Source organism: Lithobates pipiens, unplaced genomic scaffold, assembly GCF_037356315.1.
Source record: "Lithobates pipiens isolate NorthernLeopardFrog02 unplaced genomic scaffold, aLitPip1_a1.2 Scaffold_18, whole genome shotgun sequence".
NCBI lineage: Eukaryota > Metazoa > Chordata > Amphibia > Anura > Ranidae > Lithobates > Lithobates pipiens.
In genome coordinates, this window is record NW_027507758.1 from 637,992,274 (window position 1) to 638,013,547 (window position 21,274).

At 46.7% G+C, this 21,274-nt stretch overlaps 3 protein-coding genes across 3 annotated transcripts in view; 2 read left to right on the forward strand and 1 right to left on the reverse strand.

Moving 5' to 3' along the window:
- LOC143986898 (uncharacterized) overlaps nucleotides 1-21,274 on the forward strand; it is a 1,277,526-nt gene that overhangs the window by 465,930 nt on the left and 790,322 nt on the right. The window lies entirely within an intron of this gene.
- Nucleotides 1-21,274, reverse strand: part of LOC143989990 (uncharacterized) — a 184,351-nt gene that overhangs the window by 46,942 nt on the left and 116,135 nt on the right. The window lies entirely within an intron of this gene.
- Nucleotides 138-21,007, forward strand: LOC143989747 (gastrula zinc finger protein XlCGF66.1-like). Its single transcript, XM_077490018.1, has 5 exons — nucleotides 138-596; nucleotides 711-845; nucleotides 13,294-13,500; nucleotides 13,594-13,729; nucleotides 16,199-21,007. Exons 1-5 carry the CDS (start codon nucleotides 501-503, stop codon nucleotides 16,828-16,830), a joined length of 1,206 nt encoding a protein of 401 aa, XP_077346144.1. The 5' UTR covers nucleotides 138-500; the 3' UTR covers nucleotides 16,831-21,007.

A 21,274-nucleotide genomic window follows, 5' to 3' on the forward strand; every position in this document is an offset into this window, starting at 1 on the left:
ACGGCCAAGGTTGTCAGGAAGAGGCCCTTGTCCTCATCAACATGAGGACAAGGTGCTTTGGGGAAAGGGGGCCAGGGTCCCCCTTCCCCAAAGCACCCCCCATGTTGAGGGCATGCAGCCTTGTACGGCCCGGGGGGGGGGTGCTCGCTCGTTCCCACCCCCTTTCCTGACCGGCCGGGCTGCGTGCTCGGATAAGGGTCTGCTATGGACTTTGTATCCAGTAATCACTCAGGCAGACTCAAAAATACAGAGCAGGACCAGAGCAGGGGATGCTGATGTATCATCTGTGTAAGCAGGAATGCTCTCCGGGCCAGCAGGTGTAAGGATGGCGCTACATTGAGGCACAGGAAGCCAGAAGATCACTATTGAGTGGAGATGATGGCAGCAACTCCTCTATTACCCCCTCACATCCATATCCTATTATTGTGTAACCAATACCATTGAAATATTTCTTTAATTTACTTAAGTTATCCGTCTACAAGGAGACCTGTATAGATTAAATGATGGGACCAATGAAGATGGAGGAGGACCGGAGTCACATGACTGAGACTATACTAAACCTCACCCTGGAGATCGTCTACCTGCTGACCGGAGAGGTGAGGAGGATTCTGGGAGATCACATGACATCACTCTTATCTCTATTAATAAAACACAGACCTGACCGGAGAGGTGAGGAGGATCATGATATTCCTATTGGTTCCCCAATACAGAGATTTCCTCTTGTGAAGTCCGGTGATCATATGACCATCACAGTGCCTCCATGTGACTCCCTAAAACCTGAGAGACACAACATGGAGAAGATTCTAGAAGTCACCAAGAAGATGATGGAGCTGCTGACAGGAGAGGTGAGCGGTGCCGGGAATTCTTTTTTGTAATTGTATTTTTATTGAATAAAAAAATAAAAAAAAAATGACCAGTTACACTTACCGGTAACGTCTTTTCTAGGAAATCTTCCAGGACGGCACACCAGAGATGACTGGTCCACCTGACAGGAAACACAATCAACAACGAATTTAAAAGTCCCCACCCTTCCCTCAGACCCTCAGTTATGGTAAAGAAAATCCCACACCAGTGTCAGAGGGAACATTCTGTGAAGAATCAATATATCACACCAATAAAACAAGGGTAGGGAGTAGGCCTGCCGTCCTGGAAGATTTCCTAGAAAAGACGTTACCGGTAAGTGTAACTGGTCATTTTCTCCAGTCATCTTCCAGGACGGCACACCTGAGAGGATAAGCAAGAAGTTCAGGCCTACCTTTAGGGCGGGACAACCGCTTGTAGGACCTTCCTGCCAAATGCCAAATCCTGAGGGGACAACAGCTCCACTCTGTAGTGCCTCAGAAATGTTCTATGGCTCGTCCATGTTGCTGCTCTGCAGATCTGGTCAATTGAGGCGCCTGCCCTCTCTGCCCAGGAGGTCGCTAGGGATCTAGCTGAATGCGCCTTAAGGCGGGTTGGTACTGGTTTACCTGCCTGTCTATAAGCTATGGATATGGTCTGTCTAACCCATCTAACTATTGTAGATTTTGATGCTTGAAGACCCTTTTTCTTCCCTGAAAAAGTGACCAATAAATGACTGGATCTCCTAAAGTCTTTCACCCTTTCTAAATAGACTAGGAGACAACGCCTGACATCTAAGAAATGAAATCTTTCTTCTTCCTTATTCTTAGGATTCTGGCAAAAGGACGGGAGAATAATCTCCTGTGTTCTGTGAAATAATGAAGCAACCTTTGGCAAATAAAGAGGATCCTGAGTGAGGATTACCCTATCCTCTAGGATGCGCAAAAACGGCTCTTTAATTGACAGAGCCTGTATATCACTCACCCTCCTGGCCGTAGTGATAGCCAGGAGGAAGGCCAACTTAAATGATAAAAGCTTAACCGAAATTTGAGCCACCGGCTCAAAAGGCCCCCTTGTTAGGGCATCTAATACCAGGGACAGATCCCATGGAGGGCAACTGACCGACCTAACTGGAACTACCCTTTCCCTGGCCAATAAAAATCTTTTTATTAGCGGCTCCTGTCCTAGCTTCCTATCAAAAAACACGGACAGGGCTGCCACCTGGACCTTTAGGGTGCTAACTGCCAAACCCTGGTCCACCCCCTCCTGAAGAAAGTCTAGGATGGTGGGTATCATCTGGAGAGCCCCCTCCTTAGACTGTAACCAGTGGGAGAAGACTTCCCAGACCTTTGCATAAATCTTTCTGGTGACGCCTTTCCTACTGAGGAGAAGAGTATCTATCACTTTTTCCGAACAGCCCCTGTCTCGGAGTATTTCCCTTTCAATAGCCATGCTGTCAGAGAGAGACGACCCGGGTCGGGGTGAAAGACTGGACCCTGACTGAGTAGGTCTCGTTGCACCGGCAGACGCAGTGGGGGAGCTATCGCGAGACTCTGAATGGTGGGAAACCAAACTCTCTTGGGCCACCAGGGTGCTATCAGTATCAGGACTGACCTTGAGTAGGCTAATTTTTGCAGGACTCTGGGAAGGAGCACCAATGGGGGAAAGGCATAAGCCAGTCTGAAATCCCATACTTGTACAAGAGCGTCTATCCCTTCTGCTTCTTGATCCTTGTAAAGGGAGAAAAACCTGAGAACCTTCGCATTCTCCCGGGAAGCGAACAAATCTATTTCTGGCTTGCCAAAATGTTTGCACACCAGGAAGAAGATTTCTTTGCTCAATCCCCATTCCCCCTGAAGGATGGGCTGTCTGCTTAGAAAATCTGCTTGCAGATTGAGTGAGCCCTTTATGTGAATCGCTGACAATGAAAGGACCCTCTTTTCTGCCTTCACAAGGATCTGTTGCGCTAACCGTCTTAGTTTGTCCGACCTTGTCCCTCCTTGGTGGTTTAGGTATGCCACCGTGACCAGGTTGTCCGAGAGGACCTGAACCTCCCTGTCCTGCAGTTCCTCTCGGAAATAGTCTAGGGCTTTTCCTACTGCCAGAAGCTCCCTGAAATTGGAAGACTCCCTGGCTTGGCTGTGGTTCCAGGACCCCTGGGAATATCGGTTTCCCAGATGAGCCCCCCAACCCCAGGCGCTGGCGTCCGTGGTTAAGACCAAAGGGTTTACCTGAGACCAGGGGCGACCATTCAACAAATTCTGTGGGTCGAGCCACCACCGCAGAGAACGAGATACCTCCTCTGTGATGGGCACTCTGTTCTCTAATGTTTCTCTTTTTCCTCCCCATGAGGCAAGTAGAAAAGACTGAAGCTCCCGAGAATGGAGTTGTGCCCAGGTTACTGCCGGAATGCAGGCCGTCATGAGGCCCAGCAATCTCATTATATATCTCAGAGAGGCTTCTCCTCTTTCGAGAAGGGTGACAACCGCATTCTGGACCTTCGTTACCTTTTCTGTTGGTAAGAATACCTTCTGTGCCTGCGAGTCTAACAGGTAGCCTAGGTATAATTTGGACTGAGATGGAGTCAGTGAGGACTTCTCCTGACTGACCATCCAGCCCAAGGTCTCCAGAGTTTCCAACACGATGTCTCTGTCTATTACTGCTTGCCTCTGATCGACACTGTAGATCAGCAAGTCGTCCAGGTAGGGTATTAACCTTATCCCCTGCAGGTGTAGGTATGCCACTACTTCGGCTAACACCTTTGTGAATATCCTCGGACTTGCCGCCAGCCCAAAGGGGAGAGCCCTGAACTGCCAGTGTTGTATCCTCTGCTGTATACAAACTGCGAAGCGTAGGTACTTCTGGTGTTCGGGAGCAATGGGTACGTGTAGATAAGCGTCTTTTAGGTCCAGGGTGACCATAAAGACTCCTCTCTGCAGATGCTTTCTTACTGAGTAGATACTCTCCATCCTGAACTTCTTGTGAAGCAGGTAACGGTTGAGTCTTCTCAAGTTTATTATCAACCAAAATTTTCCTGAGGGTTTTGGAACCACAAATACGTGTGAGTAAAAACCCTGGGTAAGCTGATTGGTTGGTACTGGAGTAATAACCCTTTGCTCTGCTAGCTCCTTTAGATTTTTCAGTAACCCTTCTGCCTTGGTTGGGTCCCTGGGAGGAAAGGTAACCAGAAATTCCTGTGGGGGATGGGTCTGAAATTCTAGTCTGTACCCCACTTCTAAAAGGTTTAGAATGTATGGACTCTGCGTGATCCTTTCCCACTGTGGAAGGAAATCGCGGAGTCTTGCGCCTACCTTTACGGTGGCGTCATTTGCCTTCTTTCTGAGAGGCTCCGGAGCTGGAGAAAAGAATTGTACTTTTTTCTTTTCCTTTCCCCAAGTTCCATTTTCTCCTTGGTTCAGTTTTCCCCTTATGATGAGACTTTGAATAGGGGCCTCGAAAAAATTTCTTACCCCTTTCTTTCTTGGCCCTTACAGGAAATTTCTTGCCCTTCTCCGTAGATCGGGACAAAACCTGATCTAGGCCTGAACCAAACAGCAAGGAACCCTCAAAGGGGATACCGCATAGGCGAGACTTGGAAGTAAAATCCCCATCCCAAGTCTTGACCCATAGAGCTCTCCTGGAAGAGTTCAAAAGTGCTGCTGCTTTAGCTGTGGTCCTAACAGTTTCTACAGCTGCGTCTGCCACATATGCTACTGCTCGACTGATTACTTCCAGCGAGTCTACAATCTCTTTAGCCTCCTTACTGCGGGAAACATGATCCATTAATTTGCCCAGCCAGGTGTCAGCATTTCTGGCTACACAGGCGGAAGCTAGGGCAGGCGCCATTGCTGCCGCATTCGCCTCCCAGGCTCTTTTGAGTAAAGTTTCCGACTTTCTATCCATCTGATCCTGGATATTTCCGGAATCCTCAAAGGATAAGTCAGACCTCTTAGATACTTGTGCTAAGGCTGCATCCAAGCGAGGAGCCTTAAAAAATTTTTCCTCCTCCTCATCTTTAAAGGGACACCTCCTTTTCCAAGCTTTCAGTTTGAGAAGCTTGCGTTCAGGTTCCTTCCATTCTCTAAGGATTATCTCCTTCAGAGACTGGTGGATGGGAAAGGTTCTGGTCTGTAACCTTCCTAGACCTCTATATACTCTATCTTGAGCTGAGACTTGAGCAGAGGGAACCTGAATATCTTCTGAGGCGTAAATGGCTTTTAATAAACCCTCCATGTCCTCACTCGGGAACAAAAATCCCCCAAGCTTAGCCTCCCCCTGGCTATCTTGGTCTGAATCTTCCTCTCCAGAACTACAATCCGGTACTTGGCCTTCCTCCACTTCAGATAATAGGGAGACTTGGCCCTGGGAACTTTCCGCATAAGATGTGGAAAGATTTTCCTGTAACTGAGGAGTCTCACTCTCTGACGGTACTTCCTGCAAACCCTTCACAAGGGTGGACTGAAAAGTTTGAAGGGTAGCCAACATTTCTGCTTGTAAGGCCCTACATTCCTTCACGACCTGAGAGGTCTCCCTGCCTGCGAGCTTGATGATACATCGATCGCAGAAAGGCTTGGAGTGGTCTTGTGCTAACTTAGCGTTACAGTAACCACAACGCCTGGACTTTGAAGTAACCTTCCCCTTAGACCTAGCAGCTGACCCCTGGGCAGAGCTTTCGGTCCCTGGGAATAGTCAAAAAATAGACAATTTTAGCTACACAAGTCCTAAAAGGGGCACAGGAGCTCTACCCCGAGAACCCTGCCCCTAAATAAAGTTGGATCACTCACCCCCAGTGGCGACCTCAACGACTGTCTGCTCAGACGGACCTTCCTCTTCCATGGCGATTTGCTGCCCTGCAGGATCGCTGGATCAGGTCTCGAGCATCCCCTTGTTGTCTTTTTCAAAGTGCCAGGAAAAGCGTCTTGCAGGACGAGGAGACTGGGTGTGTTACAGCACACCCGTTCTGTTTGAAAAACCGCGCCGCTCGGCGCCATCTTTAAGGAGGTCCGTCGCCCGGAAATGACGTACGGCCTCTTCCGGTCCTGCGCACTGAGGCTGGAACGCACATCGGTGCGTCCAGCCATCTCAACTTCCGGAACTCGATACCCGGAAGTGACGCCCTTGGACTTCCGGACATGCGCTGTGGCGTTGGAACGCACGCCATCCGCGTCCGCATAAGGAAAGGCATCACCTCACCACTCCACCACGAATGTGCAGGTAGGCCAATACAACAGGGGAATAGCCTACTGGGACAACTCCCCTGTCCCACGAGGCTCATACAAGGCTCCCTAAGGAGACCTTGAGTGAGGCATACCCCCCCAAGATTTCTCTTGGGGGTATACAAGGGAGCACCACAGACCCTGTCTGTTTAAGTCCCTAAAAAAAAAAGAACCTCACGAGAAAAAACACAGGGTCCCAGACCCCAAGAAAAAAACTTTTTAGAAAGAAACTTGATTTCGCTGTCATCCTGTGGGAAACACAATCAAGAACTGAGGGTCTGAGGGAAGGGTGGGGACTTTTAAATTCGTTGTTGATTGTGTTTCCTGTCAGGTGGACCAGTCATCTCTGGTGTGCCGTCCTGGAAGATGACTGGAGAAAAAGAAGTTACATCCATTGTATTTCACAAAACAGTAGTGCAGAATAGTCATTGGTTTGAATTGCACAACCATCACAAACAGTATGAAGAGTATATATAGGTATTACAGCAGGGGTGCCCAACTCTGCAGCATCCAATCAGTGTAGGCTGGAGATCTACATTCTACATTGCATACCGTGGGGTACTATTTCTAATCTACTTCAGGCAGTGTATTTCATATATGTGTGTGTGTGTGTATGTATGTGTGTGTGTGTATGTGTGTGTATATATATATAAAATATAATTTGTAAAGGATTAGCATCAAATGTAGAGCTTGAAGGACACCGCCACTCGCTGGTTCTTCTTTTTTAATGGCTTCGTTTGCCCATTTTTATTAAAAGAAAGTCCAACAAACAAAGATAGGTTTCCCTCGCAGGGGTTTTAGCATTGCTTTTCATCAACAAAACTACATTCAGCCTAGTAGGCTCTAACTTGCATCACTGTTGCTCTGGCCTTACACTCCAGGCCCTTGTCTGTCTCCTACAGACTGTTTAACTGACCACCTTGGTGCACACAGCTAGCAGCCTCTTGCTGCACTGGCTCCCCCCCCGTGGAGCCCTCCTGACTCCTGATACTCAGACTTCCTGTCTGCTGGGGTGGAGCCCAGAACCATGGTCAGTTCACTACTAAAAGCTCAGCACACACCTGACCAATCAGTATACTGGATGTTCTCAAATTCGGGACACAGGATTAGGGATTCCATCCCACCTGGATCTCTCAGAAATCCCTGAGCTCCAGGTCCCAAAGTGGACTTTAGAAAACACTGAGGAAACTGAAGGGCCAGTTTCCTCTTCATGTTACATGCTCCCTGGAGCCCCTCAACCCGTCTGATTGAGAATTCTGGGTCACGTCCTCCTTCTAGACCCTGGCAGTGCAACGCTCTGCCACTATATATATATATATATATATATATATATATATATATATATATATATATATATATATATATATATATACACACACACACACACACACACTCTGCAGCATAAATCTACAGTGCATTCCGTGGTGTACTGTTTCTACTACTTTTACACAAAACAGTGCAAGCATAGTGCGGTTGCTCCTACTTTTCTGGTGTACACAGCACACAATACAGTTCAGTGTGTTGTTGCCAAACAAAATATACATCATGTCCGCAAGGCCACCAAGGAGAGGCAGACACTCACAGGCCACTAAAATAGGGCAAGCAGGTTCTGTGTCTACAGTCAACAGCGCTGGTCATGGACATGGTACATCCTCTGCAGGTGGTCGTGGAGCACGCTTGTCCTTTTTTCCTGCGGCTGGCCGTGTTATTGAGTTAGAACATGCAGAAGAGTTGGTGGAGTGGATAACAAAGCCGTCCTCATCCTCTGTCACCCAGGCTCAAAGTAGTTTGCCTTCCAATGCAGCTGCCAAAGTGGTCTATTCCACTGGCTCCTTGTTCAGTCACTCCTTTCATAGCACGGAGGAATCCTCCAAAGTATTTAACCACAGTGTCGCGTATATGCTGATGGAGGATATGCAGTGATTAGAAGGCTCCGTTGTTGGTTCCCAGGTTGAGGAAGGGAGCAACGTGAGCTTAGAGAGAGGTGGTGCCCAAGAAGGATTAGAAACTGGCAGTCATGTTCCCCCAGCCATAGCATACTGCCAAGTTTGCTCCAGTGACATGAAGGGAGGGGATGACTGACTCTACTTGGGTGCCTGATAGAAGATAGGAGGAGGAGACACAACTCCAACGAGGCAGGATGTCCTCTAGGGGGCAGCTTAAGGGCAGCTACCCTACTGCATCACACCACAGAGCTCTGCAGGTGCAGGGCGCTGCTGACTCCCTTCTGATTTTGAAACATTGGTGCAGGCCTTTTTTGACACGTGTGCAGCAGATTGCACCGTTGCTGTTTGCAACCTATGTCTGAAGCGGATAAAGCATGGCCAGAACAGTAGCTGCTTGGGCACCACATACTTGACCAGACTTATGACGACCTCCCATGCAGTCTATTGGCAACAGCACTTGAAAGACCCACATCAAAGAACAAGGTGGACTTCTTGCTCCTCATCTGGGATCTCCAACCCCACTATACCTGCAGTCCGCTCAAAAACCTGCACTGAGAGGAATGAAATTATAGCAATAGGTGTCTCAAGTACTTGCAGCCAATATGCTATCAGTACACCTCCATCTGATTTTAGCAGGAAAATTTCCCTACCCCAGTTGCTAAACTGGAAAAATAAATTTGGTCCCAGCCATCCGTGTCTGAATGCTAGCTTGGCCAAATTGCTAGCACTGCAATTGCTGCTTTTTCAGCTGGTAGACTCTGCCCCCTTCCCGTAATTTGTGGAATGTGTTGTACCTCAGTGGCAGGTTCCAAAATGCCATTTCTTTTCACGGAAGGCCATTCCGGCTCTTTACCGGCATGTGGAAGGCAATGTTTTGGCCTCGGACAGGGCAGTCAGCAGTAAGGTGCATATTACCGCTGACTCATGGTCCAGCAGGCATGGGCAGGGATGTTACCTTTCATTAATGGCACACTGGGTAACTTTGCTGGCAGCTGGGAAGGATGCAGGAGAGGGTTCAGTATTGTTGGTGCTTGTTCCGCCACCACACCTCCAAAATGCTAGTCATTCTGCCACAGCTCTTCTTCCTCTATGGCCTCTTCTGAATTCTCCTCTGAACCAGTAGTGCTCAGTAAGTGTTCAGGGGCCTACGCAAGCACTCAGGCAAAAAGATGCCTTGCGGTGCTAGAGTTGGTCTGCTTAGGGGACAGGAACCACACTGGGGCAGAGATTCTGTCAGCTCTGCAGGGGCAGGCTCAGAGGTGGTTGACGCCACACCAGCTTCAGCCAGGAATGGTTGTATGCAACAATGGCACAAACCTTCTCTCCGCCCTCCAACAGGGACACTTGACCCATGTTTGACACACGTCCTGAATTTGGTGGTGCAGCGGTTTTTGAACAGGTACCCAGGCTTACAGGATCTCCTGAGGCAGGACAGAAAAGTCTATGGTCATTTCCACCGGTCATACAATGCCAGTGCTCGCTGGCTGACATTCAAAGGTAATGCAACCTGCCCACCTCATTTGTGACATGCCCACCAGGTGGAACTCAATGTTGACAATGCTGCAGCAGCTGCACTTGCATCAGAGGGTCATCAATGAGTACCTGTGTGAGTATGGCACCAGGACAGGGTCAGGGGAGCTTGGCTTTTTTTTGCCAGGCCAGCACTACTGATCAAGGATGCATGCACTGTACTATCACCATTTGAGGAGGCCACGAGGATGGTGAGCAGCAACAATGCATGCATCAGTGATACTGCCCCTCTTGTCTTCCTGTTGGAGCGCACAGTTCATGGAATAATGGACAGGGCACTTGAGGCAGAACAGTGGGAGGAAGAGGATGACTTCCTTACCTCTCAAGGCCCCCTTTATCCAGATAGCATTGCTGTGGGCCCGCCAAACACACAGGAGGAGGAGAATTGTGTCAGTATGGATGTAGAGGATAATGCCCCGTACACATGATCGCACATTCTGACAACAAAATCCATGGGTTTTTTGATGGATGTTGGCTTAAACTTGTTTTGCATACACACGGTCACACAAAGTTGGGCAGAATTTGTGAACGTCAAGAACACGGTGATGTACAACACGTATGACTTCCTGAGAAAAATTAAGTTCAATAGCCAGTGCGGCTCTTCTGCTTGATTTCGACCATGCGTGAAGCTTTGTGGGTCAGAATTGTGTACACACGATCAGAATTTCCGAAATTCAGAATTTACGCATTTTGTTGTTGGAAAATTTGAGATCCAGATCTCAAATTTTTTGCGATGGAAAATGTCTGATGGAGCCTACACACGGTCGGAATTTCCAACAAAAAGCTTCCATCAAACATTTTCCGTCTGAAAATCTGACCGTGTGTACAGGGCATAACACTCAGCAGCAGTCTTCAAGGGATAGTTTTCAGTCCCCAGAAACCCAAGGACTTGTACGTGGTTGGGAGGAGGTCGTTTCTGACAACGTCATCCTCAGTGACCCAGGACTCTCAAATGTGTCTGCAAACTTATGCTGCATGGCCTCCCTGATTCTTCAAAGCCTGCAAAAGGACCCTAGGATTCGTGATATCAAGGAGAGGGATCATTACTGGCTGGCAACCCTTCTTGATCCACGTTACAAGGGTAAGGTTGCAGGCATTCATCCTGCCTCCGCAGAGTGAGCAGAGGATGAAACATCTTCAGGAGGCCATGAAGGTTACAATTTCCTGGTGCTGGATAACGTGTTGCTGAGGCTTCGGTCAGTTAGAGGAAGAGCGGTGGAGAAAGTGGCTGGCTGACCGATGCCTTTAGACAATTTTTTAGTCCTCCGCGCCAAGGTCTGATCGGTTCAAGCAACCATCGCCAACATCTGCATTACATGGTGCTGGAATATCTTGGGGCAAGAGCAGACTTGGAGACTTTTCCAACAGACCATCCACTGGGTTACTGGGTCTTGAGGGTGGACCACTGGTCAGAACTTGCTCAATATGCAATTGAGCTACTGGCCTGTCCTGCATCCGGCTTTCTTTCTGAATGCACATTCAGTGCTGCTGATGGGTTTGTAACAGATCATAGAGTGCCCCTTTCCACAGACTCCGTTGATAGGCTCACGTTCATAAAAATGAATCAGTCTTGGATCAGGAGCAGCTATGAAGCACCTGATGCTGATGTAACTGATTGATTTTTCTATGGATGTGGGATCCCTTGAAGACTGCCTATGCTGAGTGTCTATCCTATTCCTCCTCAATCTTGAAGATGCCAGCTGACCAACAATATTTTTGGTTTAGGGCACCACCACCACTGCCTAAGGCTTTTTCTGCTCCTGTTTAACAGAGGCATGTAATTACAATTTTTGATCAAAAATTTCACAGCAGGGCCTGTTCCTGTGCCCAACAAGTGTAACTGTGAGGGGTTACAGTGTTGTGGCACCACCACCACTGGCTAAGGCCCAATTTTTCTGCCCCTGTTTAACAGGGGTATGTGATTACAATTCTTGATATAATATTTCACAGCAGGGCCAGTTCCTGGGCCCACCAAGAGTAACTGTGAGGGCTTACAGTGTTGTGGCACCACCACCCAGCCCAATTTAGCTGCCCCTGTTTAACAGGGGCATGTAATTACAATTTTTGATCAAATATTTCATAGCAGGGCCCTTTCCTGTCCAACAAGCGTAACTGTGAGGGGTTACAGTGTTCTGGCACCACCAGGCCCACCTAAGGCCCAATTGTCTGAATAGTATTTAGGGCAGGCCGTATAGTGTGTGTATATATACTTCTGTTCAAAGTATATAGTGCCTGGAGCCCCCCACGCCATTTTTTTTCTACATTTGGGTGTGGGATTCCCCTTAATATCCATACTAGACCGAAAGATCCTTGTAATGGGCTGGGGGGACCAATGCCGTTTTTCTCAATGATTTTCATCTATATTGCCGAGACCCGACAATACATTACAGCCGCAAGCAGTTTTAAAGGGGTTGTAAAGGTAAATTTTTTATTTTCTACATAGGTTTCTTTAAGCTAGGGCATTGTTGGTTCACTTACCTTTTCCTTTGATTTCCCTTCTAAATGTTTTTTTGCTTTGTCTGAATATCTCACTTCCTGTTTCTCCTCAGTAAACTTCTCACCATCATCCGAGCTGGTGGTTAGTCAGCCAGAACAGCTTACTGAACAGCTTACTGGGGTGAAACAGGAAGTGAGAAATTTAGACAAAGAAAAAAAACATTTAGAAGGGAAATCGAAGGAAAAGATAAGTGAACCAACAATGCACTAGCTTAAAGGAACCTATGTAGAAAATAAAAAAATTACCTTTACAACCCCTTTAAGTTACTTTTTTTCCTTTAGCAATGTCATTTTGCTGTGGTATTGTTCTAAACACGGGAAAACTGTGCCACTTTACAGGCATACTATAAGACACCCCCAGGCACGACATTTAAAGGAATATTTCATTTTTATTGTATCACTTCAAACATTCTTAAAATCACTGCTCCCGAAAAAACAGACTTTCTTAAAACTTTTTTTTTGCATTGATACATGTCCCCTGGGGCAGGACCCAGGTCCCCAAACACTTTTTAGGGCAAGAACTTGCATATAAGCCCTTAAAATTATCACTTTTGATTCTTCAGGCTCGTGTCCGATAGACTTTAACAGTGTTTGCATATTCAAACAAACTTTTTGCCATGTTCGGATGTTCTGGTGCAAACCGAATCGGGGGGGGGGGGGGTGTACACCAGTGATACGAATAAGCGGATTGTAAGGTGGCCAGAGTTGTGGGAGGAATGTTGATGGAGAGCCTCGATCTTAGAAATATTAATCTTATACCCCGACAGTGTACTGAATTCAGAAAGTGTTCTATGAAGAACTGGTAGGGAGAGTTGCAGCTCAGTTACAGCGCTGGGAATTCTGGGACGTTATCCAGTAACAGACAAGGGATGTGTCTGCATGGGTTCAGGTTCCTATAAGGTGTCAGGATGTCACTGTCTATTTCTCCATGGAGGAGTGGGAGTATTTAGGACACAAGGATCTCTACAAGGACGTCATGATGGACACATCACCGGGTAAGAGGAGACTTTATTGTAAAGGAGAGAGCAGTACGGAGGCTCCACCTAGATCCCCCATCATCTGATAAACACATAGAAACAATGTATTCAGTCAGTGTGTGTGTTTCCTACAGATGGATCCAGTAATGGGAATCCACCAGGGAGATGTCCCCATTCTCTGTTTTCCCGGGATTCCACACAGGAAGGTCACAATCACTGCTAGTATCATTAGGACCTGTACATTTATCTGCTTTGTTACAACTGATATCATTTTTGTTATATATTCAGAGTAGAAATCTTGGGGATGAAAATATTGTTGTTAAAGAAGAGTATAAAGAGGAGGATGAGGAGTATGGAGTGATGGCGGAGTTTTCAGGAGGACACAAGGATATGGTGGAGCCACCTAATACAAGGAACCCACCACAGAGAGGTACTTGTCCTCCATATTCCCAGGATTCCACACAGGAAGATCACACCATCCCACAGCATTACAAGGTTGGTGGGACAGGCATCTAGAACATGGACTTGTATGGATTTTTTATGTGATCTTATATTTTACAGATATTCACTCTCATTCTCTTGGTTTAGGGTGAAGATCTGATAGATAAAGTTGAGGTGAAAGAAGAAGGGAAGACTTATGTGAGGGATGATCAGCAGTCTATGGAGGAGGATGGAATAACGGGGACATTTATAGAGGAGGACACTCCTACAGAGATCAGCACAGGTGGGTCATTAACACTAAATACATTCCTCCACCCATACTGCTCACTGATTGGTCCAGAGTAGGGCGGGGGCTGGGTGATATCAGCCTGTAATCCCCTGGTCACTTTCCTGAGCTGTGTTCCCTGTCCTGTATTCCTGTATTTCTCTCGGATAATCTTCCTCCTCTGTGCTGCCGACACAATTTATGTATCTAGACTGGATTTATGGAGATTTTGAGGTTCAGCTGGCAGCAAAATGTTGATTTTCACCATAGGCGTCACTAGACCTAGACACCTGGGGTATGTCATTTTCGGTCTTCTGCCCCATGTCTAGTAGAATTTCTGATAGAGCATTTTTCCCAGGATTACTCTCTCTGTTGTCTGCTGGCTGTGCCGGGTGGAGGGATATGTCTGTATAGTCTCAGACCCAAGTCACTGAGTGCAGTCTCAGGAGATGAGAGGCAGCGGTGTGGGACCTCTGCAACTTGTCTCATGTAAACATTTAAGCTTCCACTGATTGAGTACCAATATTAGTGCTGACCCTTACACTATATAATTTATATTGTGCATTACTTACTCCTGACCCCTGCACTATATACTCTATGTTGTACATTACATTATTCTGATACTATATAGTCCTATCTGTTGTATCTTATACAATATGTTGTACATTGCATAGACTTCTGCTCTCTCCCCTCTACCCACTGCTATATATAAACATAATATGTTTTGTCTTTTTTTACACCAATCTTCTACCAGCTGGACATTGTGGGATTTATTTACCAAATCTAGAGAGGGCAAAATTAGTCACAATTCTGCAGAGAAATCAATCCGCTTCTAACCACAGCTTGCTTAACCACTACAATAAAGGGCACTTTCACCCCCTTCCTTCCCAGCCCAATTTTCAGCTTTCATCGCTCTAGCGCTTTCAGTGACAATTGCGCGGTCATGCTACACTGTACCCAAATGAAATTTTTATCATTTTGTTCGCACAAATAGAGCTTTATTTTGGTGTTATTTATTCACGACTCCGTTTTTTTTTTTTGCGATATAAGCGCAAAAATAGCGGAAATTTGGAAAAAAAACAATATTTTCTTTTTTCTATTTGAAAAGAAATCCAATAAAATCAAATTTTGTCATAAATTTAAGCCAAAATGTATTCTGCTACATGTTTTTGGTAAAAAAAATTCCGTTATGTGTATAATAATTGGTTTGTGTGATCACGGACATATGTACGCAAATGATCATGTACATATGTGTGCAGGTGATCACGTACATATGTGTGCAGATAATCATTGGGACATGTGATTTTAGTGGGACATATGTGGGGGACATGTTTTTATTATTAGGGACATGTGTTTTTATTATTTGGGGACATGTATGTTTTGGGGACATGTGTGTTTTGGGGACATGTGTGGGGACTGTGTTTGTACTGTGTGGTGTGTTGTGTGTTGACACTACACTGATGATCAGTGAGTAAAAAGCTGTAAAAAGCAGCCCATACTCACTGATCATCAGCCGGCTGCAGCGTTCTGCTCTCCTCTCCTCAGCGGTGACTTCCGTGTGAGGAGAGGAGAGCCGATTGCCTAGCAACCGGCTGTTTGTTTACATCACATGACGGCCGTGATTGGACACGGCCGTCATGTGATCAGGAGGGCCAATCACAGAGCCCTCCTGCCGATCTGAGATGTGCCGTGTCCGGGTGACACGAGCACATCGGGATCGCGCCGCTGCGCGGGCGCGCGCGCGCGCGATCCCGCTACTCCTGAATGACGTTCCTGAACGTCCTATCAGGAGTAGACGGCTCCCACCCGGCCGTATATATGCATTGGCCGGGTGGGAAGTGGTTAATTAAGCTTTAGCAATAAAACCTGGAATCTGATTGGCTTCTCTGCAGAAAAGTGACTAATTTTGCCCTCTCTAGCTTTAGTAAATAAACTCCTTTTTATATCTGATGATTTGATTGGAGCACAGACTTTTACATATTGATAATAATGTGATAACATCCTCCAATTTTGGAACCTTAAACAGAAAGTAATAATGAGGGAGGAGTCAATAACCCAATGATGGTGGTCTTTAGGATCAGTCCAGCCTTCATTGTGGTTGTTTTCCCCCCTTCCTCACTCTCTGACCTCTGGTGGGGCTCAGCCCCGCTGTTATTCATGACTAAATCATGGACTAAATAAGGAAGTGCAGGACTTCTTGTGTTGGGAAGATGGCGATGAGTGATAGAGGGGGAGGGGACACTCGTCCTATAATTCCCTCATCACTGTCACTCCTATAAAAGACAGTTCTCGTTGTTTACTCACTCTCTGACTAAGGTCCATGAATAAAGAAATGATCTGGTAGGAGATCAGAGGACCCATTTACTAGTTACCTTGAGGGGGAATTGTAAGATGCTCAGAGACAAAGCTGCCTGATGTGGGCGGAGTCCTGGTTTAGGGGAACCAATCAGCTCACGTCTAGTAATAATCTTTGTATTTCTATTTTAGTAGATGGACGGGAGATGAAGAAAACCTCAGATGATTGTCACACTTTGTCTCCAGACTGTAAAGTAGAAGATGAGGACATCACACAGTATAGTCCAGGAGAAAACCCGACTACCTCAAATGTCCATCCGGCACCACACAGTGTAGATGGACCATCATATTCCTCTTATTTTGAGGAACCCACGGGGAAGAAGCCATTTTCCTGTTCTGAGTGCAGGAAATGTTTTTCACAGAAGTCCAGTCTATACAGACATCAGAGATCTCACACAGGAGAGAAGCCGTATTCCTGTCCTGAGTGCGGGAAATGCTTTTCAAGGAAGTATCATCTTCACAGACATCAGAGATCTCACACGGGGGAGAAGCCATATTCCTGTCCTGAATGCGGGAAATGTTTTTCACTGAAGTCCAATCTTTACACACATCAGAGATCTCACACGGGGGAGAAGCCATATTCCTGTCCTGAATGCAGGAAATGTTTTTCACTGAAGTCGAATCTTTACATACATCAGAGATCTCACACAGGGGAGAAGCCGTATTCCTGTCCTCAGTGTGGGAAATGTTTTTCACTAAGGTCCAGTCTTTACACACATCAGAAATCTCACATGGGGGAGAAGCCACTTTCCTGTCCTGAGTGAGGGAATTGTTCAGGGAAGAAGCATACCCTGATATACACTTCAGATATACAGCCTCTGTGATATAGGGCTCCTCCCTCCGGGACAGAAAACACATTCAACCAAATATTTTCTTGATATATTAAATCGTTTTTTTTTACTGGTTTACACTATGGCGAGTTCCCTCTTTTCATTGAGATTATGACCGCTGGGTGCTGATCTACCGATCGAATTGCGATCTCTGGGTTTGGCCTTATTACATCCATAGCCAACTTCTGCCACCATTGTTGGTCTGATATCCGGAGGGTGATTCTTCAATACAAGGCTCTCACTGCTTGCCTTCTGGTAAGAGCATATGCAATGTGGTGGAGGTTCATATATATTGGTGGTTTTGTTTGCACATAAGGATTTTCTACTAAACATCACTTTCACTTACTCTACTGGATTTAGATATTATTCTTCATTCTTTTGAAATTTGAGGACTGGTTATTATTATATGTTTTGCCGCAAGAAGGGCCATGTGGTTGAAATCTTCTTCAGGAGATGCAGCATCAAAGCTCAAGCTTTGTGGATTGCCTTTTTAAGGCGATCACCTCTTCGGACCTGGGCTTCAGGAGGCCTTGGAGCATACCCAGGACAAGAAGAAAGTGTCCCCAGGGAAAAAAAAAAGGGTAGACTTCTTTTTCGAGGCTTCAGGCAGTAGACCCAACAGGAGAGAGAGGGTCATCTTAAAAAAAAACACTGGACAGGTCACAAGGGATGTGATAGAGGAGGAATATTATTCAATCCTCAGACCACCCCAAAGCTCCAGTGACTCCTGTGTTCTGGTGGGAGGAAGGTTGAAGGACTTCCTCCCACAATGGACCAACGCAACACCAAGCCTGTTTATATAAAAGATAATAGAGAACAGCTACAAGTTGGAGTTCAATGCCATTTCCCCGCCCACCTTTTCGGTCACCCCATTACCCCGAGACCAAGAGAAAGCAGGAGCTCTGAGTTTGCTGTTGGGAGAACTGTTGGATCAACAAGTCATCAGCCAGGTACCACATGTGGAATGCGGCCAAGAGGTATACCCCCATGTGTTTGTAGTCCAAAAGCCATCAGGCAAGTTCAGGTTGATTCTCAATCTCTGCCTCTGAACAAATTTATCAGATACAAGCATTTCAGGATGGAGTCTATCTTCACGGTAACGAATCTCCTCTTCCCCTATTGTTATATGGTGACAATCGATCTCAGGGATGCATATTTGCATGTACCGATACATCTGGATTTCCAGAAATTCCTCAGACTAGCTGTTAGGGTGAATTTGGAAGTTCTCCACCTCCAATTCAGGGCACTACCGTTTGGACTAGCATCCTCTCTGAGGATTTTCACAAAGGTCCTGGCAGAGGCATCAGGGCCATTACAGTGATCCTCTATCTGGATGATCTTCTGTTTGTCACCCAGTCTTATCAGTAGCTAGAAGAGAACTTACAGAAGGCACAACTTTTCCTGCATTCTCTTGATTGGTTGATCAATCGGGGCAAGATCCAGCTGATCCCGATACAGGATTTCTGTGCCCACCTGGAAAGGGATCTGGCTCAAGGATCTTGGTCTCAGGTGGAATCCAGATGGACCATAAATCAGAGGGAGCTACTGGCAGTGCAGAGGGCACTAGAGGCCTTCCAGCAAAGAATAAGGGGATGGCACCTTCAAGTAAGGTCAGACACTGCGGCCGTAGTCGCATACATAAACAAACGGGGGACCAGAAGCCCTGCACCTCAGACGATATCAGAGGAAGTTTTCACTTGGGCCAAATCAAACCTGACTTCTCTGACAGCAGTATATTTAAAGGGGAGACAGAACTCTCTGATGGACTTTCTCAGCCGTCAGCGAGTAAAACAGGACAAATGATCGCTCAACCAAGAAGTGTTCAAGCGAGTTGTGAAGACCTGCGCAGATCAGAGGTAGATCTGTTTGCCTCAGAAAGTAACACGAAAGTTGCTACGTTTTTCTCCCTGCACTCGCTGGATCGAGTCACAGGGGCAGATGCCTTCGCCTATGCATGGCACTTCAACCTTTGTTATGCCTTCCACCAGTAAGGCTAGTTGCAGCGGTTCTCCAGAAATTTCTGACCCAGGAAACGGATCTAATTTTGATATCCCTGTTTTGGCCAAGGAGGGCCTGGTTTGCATTCCTAAAGAGGTTGGACATATATCCTCCGATTCCTCTTCCAATGAGGGAGGATCTGGTTACACAGGGTTCTATATGGCATCCTCAGGTAGAGACCCTAAGCCCTTGTACACACGGTCGGACATTCCGACAGAAAATGTCCGATCGGACCGTGTTGTCGTATAATCCGACCGTGTGTGGGCTCCATCGGACTGTTTTCATTGGAATATCTGACCGACAAAGTTTTAGAGCTGGGCTATAAAATTTTCCGACAACATGATCCGATCGGACATTGTCCAATCGTTTGTAGAGAATTCCGATCGGACAAAGTGCCACGCATGCTCAGACCAATTTCCTAGACCAAAGCTATTGGCTATTAGCCTGAACGTAGTCCCGTTGGAACGAAATAACGTCATCACGTTCTGATTCACCATCGCCAGATGGATTAGGATGACAGCTTTAGAGGCATACAGGTTGGCAGGGAGGCAAGCGCCTCTAGTTAAGGCACATTCAACTAGGGCGGTTTCAGCTTTATGGGCAGAGAAAGCTGGTGCCACTCCAGAGGAGATCTACAGAGCAGCGACATGGTCCAGCTACTTCACGTTCGCAAAGCATTACCGCTTGGACCTGGTTGCTGATAAACCTTTTTCTAGGAGTCTTCCAGGACAGCCAGGTTTCCCACCCAGAGTTTTACAGCTGGTGCAACAGGGGATATACTAATATGCCAGTGTGTTATGGCTTTCAGAGCCTTCCAGCGGTTCTTGTGGAAACTGAAGGGGAAGGCCTGGAGGACTACCTTTTAATCATTTGGGTGAATGTGTTTCCTGTCCCGGAGGGAGGAGCCCTATGAGGCTGTCCTGGAAGACTCCTGGAAAAAGAGTTACCAGTAAGTCCAACTCTGGTTTTCCTTTGTATTTGTGAAGACTTTAGGGTGCCTAAGAAAGTCCAACAAACCCCAGGACCGTCTCCTACAGTTGATTCAGCTGCGGCATCGAGGCTCCACCAGTGCAGAGCTTGCTCAGGAATGGCAGCAGGCAGGTGTGAGTCCATCTGCATGCACAGTGAGGTTTGGAGAGTGGCCTGGTGTCAAGAAGGGGAAACAAAGTCACTTCTACAGGAAAAACATTAGGGTCAGACTGATATTCTGCAAAAGGTACAGGGATTGGACTGTTGAGGACTGGGGGAGAAGTAATTTTCTCTAATGGCACGTACACACGATCGGAATTCTGGTCAGAAAAAGCTCTGATGGTTTTCCCGACGGAATTCAGCTCAAGCTGTCTTGCCTACACACGGTCACACCAAATTCCGATCGTTTATAATGCGGTGACGTACAACATGTACGACGGGAATAGAAAAAGGAAGTTCAATAGCCAGGAGCTATTAGCTTCTGTCTCGTAGTTGAATCTAGGCATGTGTGATTTTTGGCGTGTTGGAATTGCATACACACGATCGGAATTACCGATAGAAAGTTTTACCGCCGGGAAAATTGAGAACATGCTATCAATTTTTGGCTGGCGGAAATTCGGACAGCTAAATTCCGATGGAGCATACACACGGTCGCATTTTCCGATGAAAAGCTCTCATCAGTCTTTTTCTGGACGGAATTCCGATCGTGTGTACGTGGCATAATAAATCCCCTTTCCCATTGTTTGGGGCATCCGGAAAAATCTTCCTCCACAGAGGAATAAGTGAGTGTTACCATCAGTCCTGTGTCATGCCAACAGTAAGGCCGCGTACACACGCGGGGACTGTTCGCTCAACTTTGTCCGCTGAACAGTGTTTCAGCGGACAGTCCGCTCGTGTGTGGGCTTCAGCGGACAGTTTCAGCGGACAGTTTGACGAACAAAGTTTTTCGGAAATCCCGAAAAACTGTCCGCTGAAACTTGCTTTGAGCGGACAGTCCGCTCGTGTGTAGGCTTGTTCGTCAAACAAAGTTCTGCGCATGCTCAGAAAGAATTTATACGCCGAAGGTTGCATTGCAGTGTATAGGACGTCGTTTTCTAGTCCCGTCGTACGTGCCGTTCACGTCATCGCGCACGGTTTCAGCGGACTGTTCATTCGTCGTGTGTGGCCATGTCCGTCCATGCTAATTTTGAGCGGACTGTCTGCTGAAACTGTTTGACGAACAAAGTTGAGCGAACAGTCCCCGCGTGTGTACCATTCATGTGTGGGGTTGTTTCTCAGCCAAGGGAGTGGGCTCACTTACAATTTGCCATGAATAAAGAATAGTACAAAAACATCTTCAGAGCAACTTCTCCCAACCATCCAAGAACAGTTTGGTGAGAAATAATGCCTTTTCCAGTATGATGGAGCATCC